This window comes from Schistocerca americana, chromosome 2, assembly GCF_021461395.2.
Source record: "Schistocerca americana isolate TAMUIC-IGC-003095 chromosome 2, iqSchAmer2.1, whole genome shotgun sequence".
Lineage (NCBI taxonomy): Eukaryota > Metazoa > Arthropoda > Insecta > Orthoptera > Acrididae > Schistocerca > Schistocerca americana.
In genome coordinates, this window is record NC_060120.1 from 570340000 (window position 1) to 570354273 (window position 14274).

A 14274-nucleotide genomic window follows, 5' to 3' on the forward strand; every position below is an offset into this window, starting at 1 on the left:
GCAACCTAACAACTAATCAACAGAAAGCATTTTGTGTGCTACAATATGAGAAGACTGAATCCATCATTACTGTGAAGCACACATTCTGAAGACAGTACGGAATACAGCGTCACAATGTTTGCGTATGCTGCACAACAAATCCCAATGTTGCAGTGGAGATTGAAAGAGGTCCTCCAGAGGTGGGATATCTTCAGTGCTGTTTCACGTAGCAAAATGTATGGTCACTACTTTTTTCCTGGAAAAACTGTGATAAGTACACTGTACCTACACATGCTGCAAGACTGGTTGTTTGCTAAACTGATAGCTGATATCCAAAACTTCATATTCCAATAAGAGCTGCGCTTCATTGGTGTAGAGTAGTGTGCTGCTATTTGAACGTGGAATTTCCCAGCTGATGGACTGGGTGTTGCACTTGGGGTGATTTGTCACTCTTTAGGCTGTTGAGTTATCCTGAAATTACGGTTGTGAGTTTTTTCTTTGGGGGTACGTGAAAGACAGTGTTTGTGTACGATCTTGGCAGACAATACCGACTGAACTTCAGGACCGTACCGCGACTGTGCTGGCCAACACTGACAGTGACATGGACCGAAATTGACTACAGCATACATATTTGCTGTGTAACACGAGAACACAATGAACATTTGAAACGATGTGTAAGGAACTCGAAAGTGTACTTTTTAATACACTGAGTCATTTACTATTTTGAATTTAATACTTTGTGAAACACTTGTATCCAAAACGCAATGAATCATTTGTGAAGACCCTATATAATTGAAACCTATCACTTCAGTTTATGTATAAGATCATTTTTACAATGGTACTAAAGTTCCCGAAAATGTAAATATTAAATGCTAATGGTTCACACATGCACAGTGAATCATATCCATTGCAACGACGAAACATTACTTCTTGCCAACGATGTCATTAAGGACAGAACGCAAGCTTGTTTTGGGCAAGTATGGAGCAAAAAATGAGCCGTGGCGATTTGGAAGGGACCATTTGCCGGACCCCATGGAAAATGGAATTGTAAATCTGGATGGCTGGACGTTGAGGATTTTGAACCCTGCTCCTCCCAAATGCAAGAGAGCCCTACTGTCGTAGTCATCGTAATTCATTATTGACTGTTGATGAAAATAATGAAAATAGAAAATTTTCTTTTGAGATACGTGATCTTTGGGTTACAAATGACGTATATATCACTATTTTTGGCTGATGTTTACATTTAAGGAGCTCACTTCAACCCAGCAATGAATTTGCCACACATTTATTTATATAGAATACTAAATTTTCCTCTCATGTGGGAATCATTATTCGTTTTTAATTTTTTTCATAGTTCTTTCTGTTCTGAGATAATTTACTTTTATTCCTCTCTAGATTGCAAGCCTTGTCCAGCCAAATGACACTCATAAGTAACATCAACGTCAAACATCGTGGCGCGCTCTTCGCCAGTGGCAAAGTTGTGTTGTGTTAGTGCGGGTTGTCGCAGGTCCAGGGACAGCAGAGGCGGGAGGGACAAGTCGTAGAATTTTTTAATTAAAAATGAAGTACATTCTGGTCACTGGTGGTGTAATTAGCGGTGTTGGCAAAGGTGTAATAGCTAGTTCATTTGGTACAATTCTGAAATGTTGCAACATTCCAGTTACTTCGATTAAAATTGATCCATATATTAATATCGATGCGGGTACATTTTCTCCATACGAACACGGTAAGAAATAATTTACGTAGTATTTCTTTTCCGTAAAATAACGATTGAAACATGCACAAAGCCTGAACCGCAAAACAGAATTTTTAGTTATATGTTATCAGTAAATCATATTTGGAAGCTACTCGTACAGTAAATTGACAAAGCGCCATAATCCACGTGGTTTTTTTAACGACGATAGGAATATAGTTTGTGATGACTATGATTAAGTACATTTGCGTTACACAAATGCAGCTGATTCGTGATATAACTTGAGCGACGCCATCCGCAGAATTTCTTTCCGCCAAAATTTTATTTCATCATTGAAAGTTCACATCCTTCAAACGCCGGAAGGAGGACTAATTTGTATGCGAAAATCGCGGAGGAAATCGTGTAAAATAAAATTTCGTGTTGCATTTTCGCAGTCTTACATGATGTCCTTGACAGTCTTTCCCCCCGGATTAATATCCAGTTTTCACAATGACTTACCAATCGAGCCTCATAGATTGTAACTATCATACTTGTTATATAGGTCCATTTTTCTTATAAGAAGAATCCTCAGTTGGAATATAAAATTTTAATTGGGAGGGATTCTAGTTAAGCGTTGTCTGTAGTGGATATTTATTTTATCACTAGGAATTGCCTGTATTTGAAGTAGATGTCAAGGTAGATACTTTATATGATAATATCCAACTGTGATACTGGCGTTTGTTGCCTAAAATTGTCTTTTTCTTAGTCAGGCTTCCATATGAAGTGCAGGTGTAAAATTTAGTTCCATGATTCTGTTTATCAGAGTGATTCAGTGAGATCATAAATTTGGAATAGATGTTAAGTATTTATTACTAAACCAAGAAAGATATGGTTAGTATGCTAGAAATGCTTCAGCTTTGCAACACTGTGATTCTCTTCTCTTCAGGTGAAGTTTATGTTTTGGACGACGGTGGAGAAGTTGACCTAGACTTGGGAAACTACGAGAGGTTTCTGGATGTTACACTTCACAGAGACAATAACATTACCACAGGAAAAATATATCAGCATGTGATTAACAAGGAGCGGCGGGGAGATTATCTAGGGAAAACTGTACAAGGTATTTAAAATAGTGAAACTATAGATGACATTTAGTACTTTATCTTGTTCTGTAATGTAATCTTTTTGTTCTTGGATATGTGTGATGTGGGTATTTTTATATTCTGATTTGTTTTCATATATTTCTCACTAGCACATGGAAATTTCACAAGTAAAACTTCATGATTGAATAAACAAATTAAAAATTTTCAATTGTTAAGTATTCCATTTTGATTATGACAGAACAGAAAATTGAAAGCGTATGTGAAGAGATAGTAAAGGGAAGGAAAACTGGGTCAAGTGAAGTTCCCTGTACTAGATGCTGACTTTGAACACGAAATGTAATTATAATGCAATGTGTGCTGTCATATATGTGCAAGCGGAAGAATAGGACACTGGAAATATTTCTTTTGCATCTGTTTAGGTTTTTGGAATGTAGGTTTTCGTGGCAGACTGATCTGTAGTGTAGCCTGGTTTCTTAGTAAGACAGGAAGGTGACAGTTTGGTTGTTAGTGAAGCCAACAAATGTGAATACAATATGTTAGGTGCAGTGATGTACTTACCTATAGCATAGCCAGATGTCTTAGTAGGTGGAAAGGTGACAGTTTGGTTGGGAGATGATGATGTGATATCGAATGCTTCTACTAATCTGAAAAATTTATTCTAAGTCATATATCAGAAAATTAAATACAGGTACTGATTTTGACACATCTAGTCTATTGGTACTTCTAAATCATATCCCGTACCTACCTGTCTGTATTGCTCCAGGGCTTTGTGTAATTATTTTCTTCCCTTCATCACACATACTGTTCGTAAACTTTTCCTCGAGCCTTGAACTCCCTGAGTCTGAATTGTTTTGGAAACATTGTAAGCCACTAGTTTTTTCCAACTTTAGTTATCAAACTGTCCATTCATTTTTACAAGTATCTCTTTTTAATTTATGTTATTGAGAGCTGAATTCATACAGTAAATATTGTTGTTAGACAAGTTAGTCAAGTACTTTAAATTTGAAAATTTTGAAACCTTAAAAATGTGTTTAGGCCTACTTCTACATCTGTAGAAGTAAAAAAAAAAAAAAACAATGAACAGTACGATGAAGAGGGGAAGTTAGAGCCTGGCCCATCTACATCTGTCACAGCTGCATTCTGTTTACTTAGTGGCTCATATTTATTGTGATGAAGGAATTTTGAAAAAGTGTGAAAAATATATCATACATTGTTATTAGGTTTGTTTTGTCTTGGTGCTTCAGTAGTTGTGAATCCTTGAGTAGGCCTAGTTGATAAGAATCACTTGATGAGCCACAGCTAACTTTCATAGGATCTCAATTTTATTATAGCCATTCTTCTGGTCCTTCCAACTTTTTACCATTTGTCTGTCTGTTTGGTGTATTTTTATAAAAGAAAGTACTTAGGTAAGCTCCCGGAGTCAGTGGCTCTTTCTTCTATGAGAAAGACTGAAGTGGAAGGAAGAGGGCTAAAGGGAAAGGACTGGAGAGGTTTAGGGGAAGGGGTAGGTTTTAGGAAAGTTGCCCAGAATTGCAGGTCAGGGGAGACTTCCTGGGTGGGATGAGAAGGAAAGACTGATTGTTGGGGATTGCACTGATTGAGATTGGAAACCTGAGGCCTTAAAGGTGGAAGACACGGTAATATGCACAACGGATATTACTGCAAAAACATTGTGTGCAAGTTAATAAGAGTGAAAAAGCTAAGTGTGTTGTATGTAACAGAGGTGGTAGGAGACAGTGAAAAATAGACAGATCAGAAAAGGAAAGATGTATAAAACTAAAACACAGGGAAGAAAGGAGTAGTACGTGTGAAGAAGTGGTGCCCACCTGCGGAGTTCAGAGAAACTGGTGTCTGGAGGAAGAATCCAGACGGTGCTTCTAGTGAAACAGGCTCTGCGGTCACAACTGTCATGTTGTAGAGCATGCTCTGCAACAGTTACGGGGCTGACAAGTGATGTACTCCAAATTTGTTTTTTGGAGGTATCAGCAGTACCAGGATTGGATGTGATAGCCTGGGAAACCTGTGTTTGAAAGAGGCTGGTGGGGTAATTAAGTCCAGAGAAGGAGGAGGTGAGAATGCGGGTGTATTGCTATAAGGAGTCTGTATCTGACTAAATGTGTTTGCCTTGAATGCCAAGGTTGTATGGGAGGGAATATCTCGCATAGAAAGGATGGAAACTGTCAAAATGTAAGTACTGGTGTTAGTAGGTTTAATGTGGACAGAATTGTATAGCTGGCCTTAGGTGAGGACGAGGTCAGTATCAAGGAAAATGACATGGGACTCATAATAGGACCATGTGAAATTTAATTGTGAGAAGGTATTTAAAGATTCTAGGAATTTAACAGACCAGCATCACCATTAGTCCATTTGGCAAAGATGTCATCAGTGTGAGTGTTCCCGCTGCAGGACTTGCCCTACACGTTGTCCTACCACCACCTATACCAGCCCTGTAACTGGCAAAACATAGACTATCAAAGGGAAAGCCACGTTTGAAATTTCACATCATATACCAGCGGTTATGCAAACACTGTTTGGCCTTTTACATTGGCATGACTACCGACAAGTTATCATTTAGGGTGAATGGGCATAGGCAGAGGGTGTATACTAGCAACACGCACAATTCTGTTGCAGAACTTGCTCTGCAACATGACAGTAATGACCTCGGTGCCTGTTTTACCATATGCGCCATCTAGATTCTTCCCCCAGATAATAGTTTCTCTGAACCCTACAGGTGGGAACTAGCACTACAACATGTCATTGGTTCTCTCCAGCCACCTGACCTTAATGTATGTTAATTTCTTCTGTCTCAGCATTTCTTCACAGTAACTACTCCTTTCTTCACTCGGTTTTAGTTTCCTACATCTTTCATTACCTGTCTATCGTGCATGATGTGTTTGCAGTAATATCTGTTTTGCACATTACCCTGTCTTCCACTTTTAAGCTCTCAGATTTTCAAATCAGGTCCAATGGAGTCCCCAACAGTCAGTCATTCCATTTCACACTGTCTGGTAAGCCTCCCTGACTTATTGTTCCAGGCGACTTTTTCGAAATATACCTCTTTTCCTACACTTCTTCAGCATATTCTAAGATAAGCTGATAACTGTCTGGGTTGTAGATGCTTGGTTCATGTGGTCGCGACACGGCGGTGGTGGTATGCTGAAACTTGTTACATAAGTAACATCAAACAAGTTGTAAGTGTGATTTAGCAGGAATTTGTAATGAAGAAAACTTCCACGTGTAAGTCTGGGATTTTTTTGTGATTTTTCCTTATTGCTCAGTTAGTTTTTAAACACGTCTTAACAGCTTTTGCTCTTGCAGTCCCATCTATCTAAGATAATTTAGATAGAAAGTTCTAGTGGCACTACTCGCATATTTGGATAACCATGCTTCCCACAACAGATTCTTCGTCCATGTGTTGCAAGCCTATATAGGGTATGAAGTTTTTGATATTGGATGGAGAGCTATTGTAAAAATGGAGATGATAGTATATGCAGCACTGGGCTCCTGCATATTTGGCCACCACACTCGTGGCAATGATTCGTGGACCAGGTATGACCTCACTGTACCTCAGGAGATCGTTTATCAGCGGAAGAGTCTCTGAGCTGTTTACTGCTAAGTGTCCTGCAACCACCACAGCACGTTGGAGGTGCAAGCCATGCCAGTAAATGGTGTTCAGATTGCTGTAAACAGTGCTGCAGTTGCAGCCACTTATTCACATCTGTGAGGTTGCATGTCCATGTGATATTGTGCCTGTATACCTCCGTTGATGGGTACTTACGTCGTTGCTCTGCCACTTGATGAAAAATTCAGCCTACCAGCTGCCCTCGAGCCCAACAGTCTACCAGCTGCTGCCAAGCCTAATGGCCTACCAGCTGCCTCAGATCTAAGTTTAGGACTAAAACTTCTGCCACTGCCGCTACCGCTACTCATCATACAGTGCCATCTCAGGCCTTTGCCAGGATGACGTCCACTGAACACGTCAGTTGCTCCGGTAGGCCCCACCTTTCCTTCACCTGGAGTGCAGACACTGTACTCCCAACAGCTGGTCTGGAAGGCCCCTCACCACTGGACCTGCTCTTTAGACTGCACAAGATCTCGCAACTTCATGGGATCATGTTGCCATGCATCCACAGCAGCTCCATACTCATCACCACTACAGTTGTGATTCCAGTTGGAATCCAGTGCACGAGATTCCAGGAGAGAACACTTGATTTCTTTGTCACTGAGCCAGATTGTGGTAGAAAGGTGCTGTGCATCTACTTGTGGAAGTTTCACGAATTTGCTGTAGATTTTGCATTAAAATGGATGAGAATGTAGTTAGTCAAGCAGATTTGGGCGGAGGTGGTGGATCTGGTGCTAGGGTAGCCATGGGAACAGTTGTGCTCCAAGACAGCTTTCAGTTTGAGTCAGGAATGTTGTGGATTGTCACTGCTCATATAAGATGGATCTGTGATGGGGTCCCATCAGATGCGCCTCTGTTTCATCTTGTGGTGTAAGTGCTGCAGGATCACAAAGTATATCTTGCAGGTGATTCTAAACAAGTTCATGTACATTAAAGCACATCTATATTTCAGCTTCATAAGCATTTCTGGTAAAACTTTACAAAGGGCTGTCGGTGCTCTTACCTAGAAGTGTATGGTGGTAATGGCTGCTGCGACTGGTGATACACCTTAAAATGGCGGGAAAGCTGATTTGTATAGCCAATAAGAACGAGGTTTTGGTTTCAGTCTTGGACGAAACAAATATTGCATTTTAACATAGTATCCTTCAGTGTAAAATATATCTTGGTATGATGGAACAAAAATGTATCAGAAAAACATGGACGTACAGGAACACCTAATAAACATTTTAACGCAAATGTTAGCGTCAGTATATTCTTGCAGATGTGGTCTGTTTATGCAACAAAATAAGACTTTATTTTTGTGGTACACAGGTTGTGGTTCTTTGTATTTATGGGATACTATGGATTACAAGACACTAATGATGCTTTGTAAATAAAAGGAAGCAAAACATGGGTGACGTAAAAAGAAATGCCCTTTTATTTATTTTCATAGGAGACTACCTTCAAGAAAATAATGATGTAGAAATAGTTAATAAATTCCAGAAGACATAAAAATGACACCAGGATTTTATTGGAATGAAAATCACACTATGGCTTTACGCTGTTGCTGTGGTGATTATGAAGTGCTTTAAATCCTCCTTTTCATGATGTGCACCACACATATTCAAACAGATAACTATCAAGTAGTTTTTTGGACTGTATTGTCATATTAAGAGATCTCATTATGGTTGATCAGGTGCGTTCAGTTCTATTTGTGTCCATCTGTTTCAGGTTCCTTAAATGTCACTTTACGGTTAAGGAGGGGTAGGACATCAAACAGGCAGACTTCGAGCAGGAGAGGCACTACAGAACATTTTAATTTCCACTGTCTGTACTTTTACAAATCTAGATTTATTTAATTTATAAAAAATGAATGAGCTGTTACATTTTAAAATTCACGTTTAGGAAAAACTTAAATTTTATAGTTAGTTATCTCAATTTTTACCACAGTTTTTAATAGATTTGGAAAATTCTAAAGTTTCATATACCTGTAAGTATGTTTTTTATGCTGTACAAAATTCATCAAAGAATCTCTTTTACTTATGAAGAAAAGTGTACGTAAAGAAACTAATGCAGCCAATAGTAAGTGAAAAAATGATGAAATTTCACATTTAAAAAAATTTATTTTGTTATATTTTTGAACTTCTACTGCTATCAGTGTAAATCCTGAATCCTTCCTGGTCATGCTGACAGTTTTATGAATTTATTAGTAAAAGTATAGACAGTGGAAATTAAAATGTCCTATGGTGCCTCTACTGCGCCAAGTTGGCACGTTTGATGTCCTACCCCCCTTAACTGTAAAGTACTTGAACCTTTCATAATTCAAACATTTGTATGGCCTAAAGCAGTCAGAAATTATGGTTGTTCTTGAAAAAGTGTACTGTTTGATGATACTGTGCAGCACCTTCTTTGTATAACAACTTTGAAAAAAAAGCAGTTTTTGGCTCTTTTTGGATTCCTCCAAAAACCAACATTCCTGTTGTTTTGTTCCCACTGCCAAATTTTCTTCTTCTGAACATAGCCATATTGATTTCCCGTGACTCCATCGCAACCAAGTTTCTCACATTCTTTGTAATGCATTTCAGTACACACTTTTCTGTAGGAACTTTTCCAATCTGCTACTTCTCGGGTGACTGCAGTTCGTTGGTAATGAAAAAAAATTTTCACTTTCCCACCCAGAGACAAGTTAGATGTAGAATTTTTGCAGTACTTAACTTGCTTCCCTCAAATCAAGATTATTTTGAATGCTGCAACTAACTCAGTGATTGCTCTTTTTGCTGCTCCACTGCACCCCATCTGTATCTTTTGAACAAGAAATAAGGCCCATATCTCCACCACACTTAGGACACTTTCTGCAACTGGCTATGAAACAGTGTGACACACATCAGTTAACTACATTGCCTTTGTGTTCCATAAAGACAAGGTCCCTGTAGCATTGAAATACCATACCTTTATATGTGTGCTCTCCTGGTGCCACTTGAGAAGATTTTTTTTATCTAACCAATTACATTTTATTTTCAGTAAAATTTTTGTTTGGCTTGGGGTGATGTAACACCCATTACACAGCCCCACTCCTTTTTGATATGGCCTAATCAGGAAAATCTGTGCAGCATATAAGAAGGATGTTACTAAAACTTGTGTTACAACCTATTTATCACTGCCAATATCTCTTTCATAGACCTCGGGCTATGCTCCCAGTCAGTTTTGTCACCACAAACTTTTTCGCTTTCATAGTCATTGGCTACCCAAACTCTCAACCAAACTGTTGCCTTCTGAACTAACCAAGGCTTTGAGCTACCCTAGAGATCAGGGTGTCTTCGCAACTAGGTTCTTTGCTTTCACATTCATTACCTTGGCCTTCTTGCAACTCAAGTGTCGCCTTTCCCCTTAATCTAGACATTACTAGGCCACATCCATAATAGAAATAATAGGATGTGGTAACAGCAGAAAGTAAAGATAACGCTGCCTACACAATGCGTGTAATTTCTCTCTTATTGGGACAAAAAATCACCATTGTTTACAAGTTACTTCTGATCAGACTATCACAAAACAAAAGTTTCCATAATTATACAGATCCCATAATAACTGTTCCAATATTTAAAAAATGCCAAATTGCCTATAGCAATTGATAACAGAAATACTGAGTTGCAGCAAAAGTAGAAAATTAATAAAGGGCCGTTCTTAAAACAAGAATAATTCATAGCTGTCTGTTGCCAACACAACATTCCAAATTTCAGAATAAATTGTTAATAATATTTCACCATCATAGAGCAGACATTAACAAATACAAAATGCAAAGTGAAATTCATGGGAAAACTTTCAAAATCATTTGAGATAAAAACTGGGGTTAGACAAGGTGATGGATTATCACCTCTGTTATTTAACTTAGTTCTGGATAGAGTCATGGCAGAATGGGAAAAAGAACTCAAAAAAGAAAAGTACTGGAAACCAATATCACTGGGAACCAAAAAAGATGACCTACAAATCCCCTACTTAGCCTACGCAGACGATCTTGCAATAATGGCAGATTCTAGTGAAATGGCAGTCAAACAGATAGAAACCTTAAAAGAGTGTGCAGGAAAAGTTGGCCTACAAATATCTTTTGAGAAAACGGTGTTTACAACAACAAATCTAGAAATTTCTAAGTTACAAACCAAATATGGAGAAATTAAGAGGGTACCATACTTTAAATATTTAGGAGAGAGAATTTCTGAAAAATACTCACAACAAGAAAGAATATTAAAAGCTCGTAGGGGTCTAGGGCTGGTCCAAAACATTTACAATAAAAAAATGTCTATCTATAAATACAAAAATTAAACATTATAAGTCGGTAATTAAACCAATAATGCTATATGCCAGCGAAACCTTGACACTTAAAAGGAAAACAGATATGGAAAACCTGAAGAAAGAGGAAAGGAAAATCATTAGGAAAATTCTGGGACCAAGAGGACCAAAGAGGGGTATAGATTACAGAAAAATTCTAAAATTGAAGAATATTCTAACATAGAGATAGACATGAGGAAGAGGCATCTAAAATTCTATGGCCACATGATGAGACTTCCCTATCACAGACTTACAAAAAAAAAATAGTAAGATACGTAGCATCCCTTGTTAATGGAGGAGAATGGATCAAAAATGTAAAGAAAGATCTGGAATTAGCCAACATTACTACTGAAGACATGAACAAAAGAAACAATTTCAAACTTAAAGTTGACAAATGGGAGGTCAAACCAGAGATAAAAGCGCCGAGAACTGGAACAAAATGGAGCGAAGAAAGAAAAGCTGAATTCTCGCAAAGAATGAAGACCTGGTGGGCAAACAAGAAGAATAAGAAGCCCCAGAAGTGAACCATCTTTACTTAGCGTCTTCCGTGTTGGGAGCTTTACGACTAATAATAATAATAATAATAATAATAATAATATTTCACCATACAAATTGCCAGAGATATCAACAATAGCAACGGGAATGTACTGCAATAGTAAAATCTGAAGGAAGGGCCATCTACCCAACATGAGTAATTTGTGTGAGCCCATCACTGCAAGTAAAATCATGTATTTTGATCCTTATTTACATTGTAAATGTCAATATCTGACCAAAAATATATTTGCAGAAATAATGTGAGTAATTCGTATTTTCTCATTTCCCAGCTAACAGCTTGTCATTTTATCTACGAATGCACCACCAATTGGTTGCCACCAGCCATACAAGTGCAAGCGTTGCCAACATTTGTGCTGTACTGTGAAAAAAACCAGAATGTGGATAGCCCATAGCAAAGTTTAGCAGCTTTTTCTCTTGAAACTTCCTGGCAGATTAAAACTGTGTGCCCGACCGAGACTCGAACTCGGGACCTTTGCCTTTCGCGGGCAAGTGCTCTACCAACTGAGCTACCGAAGCACGACTCATGCCCGGTACTCACAGCTTTACTTCTGCCAGTACCTCGTCACCTACCTTCCAAACTTTACAGAAGCTCTCCTGCGAAACTTGCAGAACTAGCACTCCTGAAAGAAAGGATATTGCGGAGACATGGCTTAGCCACAGCCTGGGGGATGTTTCCAGAATGAGATTTTCACTCTGCAGCGGAGTGTGCGCTGATATGAAACTTCCTGGCAGATTAAAACTGTGTGCCCGACCGAGACTCGAACTCGGGACCTTTGCCTTTCGCGGGCAAGTGCTCTACCAACTGAGCTACCGAAGCACGACTCACGCCCGGTACTCACAGCTTTACTTCTGCCAGTACCTCGTCTCCTACCTTCCAAACTTTACAGAAGCTCTCCTGCGAAACTTGCAGAACTAGCACTCCTGAAAGAAAGGATATTGCGGAGACATGGCTTAGCCACAGCCTGGGGGATGTTTCTCAGTTGGTAGAGCACTTGCCCGCGAAAGGCAAAGGTCGCGAGTTCGAGTCTCGGTCTGCCAGGAAGTTTCATATCAGCGCACACTCCGCTGCAGAGTGAAAATCTCATTCTGGAAACATCCCCCAGGCTGTGGCTAAGCCATGTCTCCGCAATATCCTTTCTTTCAGGAGTGCTAGTTCTGCAAGTTTCGCAGGAGAGCTTCTGTAAAGTTTGGAAGGTAGGAGACGAGGTACTGGCAGAAGTAAAGCTGTGAGTACCGGGCGTGAGTCGTGCTTCGGTAGCTCAGTTGGTAGAGCACTTGCCCGCGAAAGGCAAAGGTCCCGAGTTCGAGTCTCGGTCGGGCACACAGTTTTAATCTGCCAGGAAGTTTCATATCAGCGCACACTCCGCTGCAGAGTGAAAATCTCATTCTGGAAACATCCCCCAGGCTGTGGCTAAGCCATGTCTCCGCAATATCCTTTCTTTCAGGAGTGCTAGTTCTGCAAGTTTCGCAGGAGAGCTTCTGTAAAGTTTGGAAGGTAGGAGACGAGGTACTGGCAGAAGTAAAGCTGTGAGTACCGGGCGTGAGTCGTGCTTCGGTAGCTCAGTTGGTAGAGCACTTGCCCGCGAAAGGCAAAGGTCCCGAGTTCGAGTCTCGGTCGGGCACACAGTTTTAATCTGCCAGGAAGTTTCATATCAGCGCACACTCCGCTGCAGAGTGAAAATCTCATTCTAGCTTTTTCTCTTGCTTTCTTAGCCATCCATGACTCAGCTGCCCTCTTGTGGCAATGGGCAATGTTGAAGCATGATCTAAGTCTCAACACAGTTTGCACTTCTGTTACTGTCTTTAAAAATTCATATAGAAGGAAACCAGAGCATTTGAGATGGTTTGCTGTAGAAGGCTGTTGAGAATTATGAGGACTGATGATGAAAGATGTGAGATTCTCTGCAGAATTTTGCTGCGTGCGAGACAAATTAAGTTTCCTCAGTAGACTCACTGAGACGTCTTAGTGTTATGTTCTGACTTTTAAGAGTAATTGATTAACTAGAACATCTCATAAACTAGCAGCTGATGGTAATTTCCTGGGGACAGTAGATATGTGACATCAGGCATCTGCTGGTGGTAATTGAGAAATGTCTATAATTTATGTCAGGTGTACCAACTACTGTTGGGACAAGATGTAGTTACTGTGACGGTGCACTCTCTTGCAGTTCAGAAATAGTTTTTACCTTGTGACACTGCGTTTGATAAAAATTTTGAAGCTTTCCGTGTGGCAGTGACAGTAAATTACAGGACAATGAACATTGTGTTATGTTGCCTTGTTGAAACTGAAACTTAATCTTTATGGTGCATGTGTACAATTAATTGTTTCCCTCTTTTTGTGAGTCTAGGTGTTGCATATCAACTGCTAATGAACTGAGGAGTGTGTATTTACATTTGCAACTCTGTTTGAATACTAATGTCCTTTCTTCTAGTTGTGCCACACATCACAGATGCAATTCAAGAATGGGTTGAAAGAGTTGCACACCAGTCAGTCAGTGATGATGGAACTGTACCACAGGCAAGTGAAACTCTTTAGAGACTAGAAAATGGAAATTTACATCCATGGAAATGCCAGAAATAATATAATATTTATAGCCTATAATGCTAGATCACATATGGACTTGTTCAAAATTTAAGCAGTTTACTGTTGTTTCTAAGTGTCGCAGATACATCAGATGTACTCAAATACTTAAAAAAAAAAGCCTACATAATAAATGTTCCAATGTAAATGAACTCATCATAACTTACCATCTGTTGTTGTGCAAACATACACTTTACATCTTTTTCATAGTTCTGGATAACCACGTAAATCATCTTGGTCATAGTCTGTTCTTTTGCGATGAATTGGTGTTAAGGGAGATGTGTTGTCAGGACAAAAAACCACCATTATTACTTACCTCTTTCATTTTTGTCCGTGTTGATTATAAATTTTAATTTTTAAAAATATTTAATATGTTCCTGCCATGCTTTTTATTTTTATAAGTGTTCTGTAGGGGCATTTTCATTCAAAGTCACAGTGGTTTCCAGAAAGTTATCTCCCAATG

The 14274-nt window shown here is 39.2% G+C and overlaps 1 protein-coding gene across 1 annotated transcript in view; it reads left to right on the forward strand.

Annotated features, from left to right (window-relative positions):
• Nucleotides 1-1464: 1464 nt before the first annotated feature.
• LOC124594812 (CTP synthase) overlaps nt 1465-14274 on the forward strand; it is an 85585-nt gene continuing 72775 nt past the window's right edge. Inside the window, exons 1-3 of the mRNA XM_047133253.1 lie at nt 1465-1705; nt 2598-2768; nt 13663-13748. Of these exons, the coding sequence (XP_046989209.1) occupies nt 1540-1705; nt 2598-2768; nt 13663-13748 (423 nt within the window). The 5' untranslated portion in view covers nt 1465-1539. The remainder of the gene's footprint in view (nt 1706-2597; nt 2769-13662; nt 13749-14274) is intronic.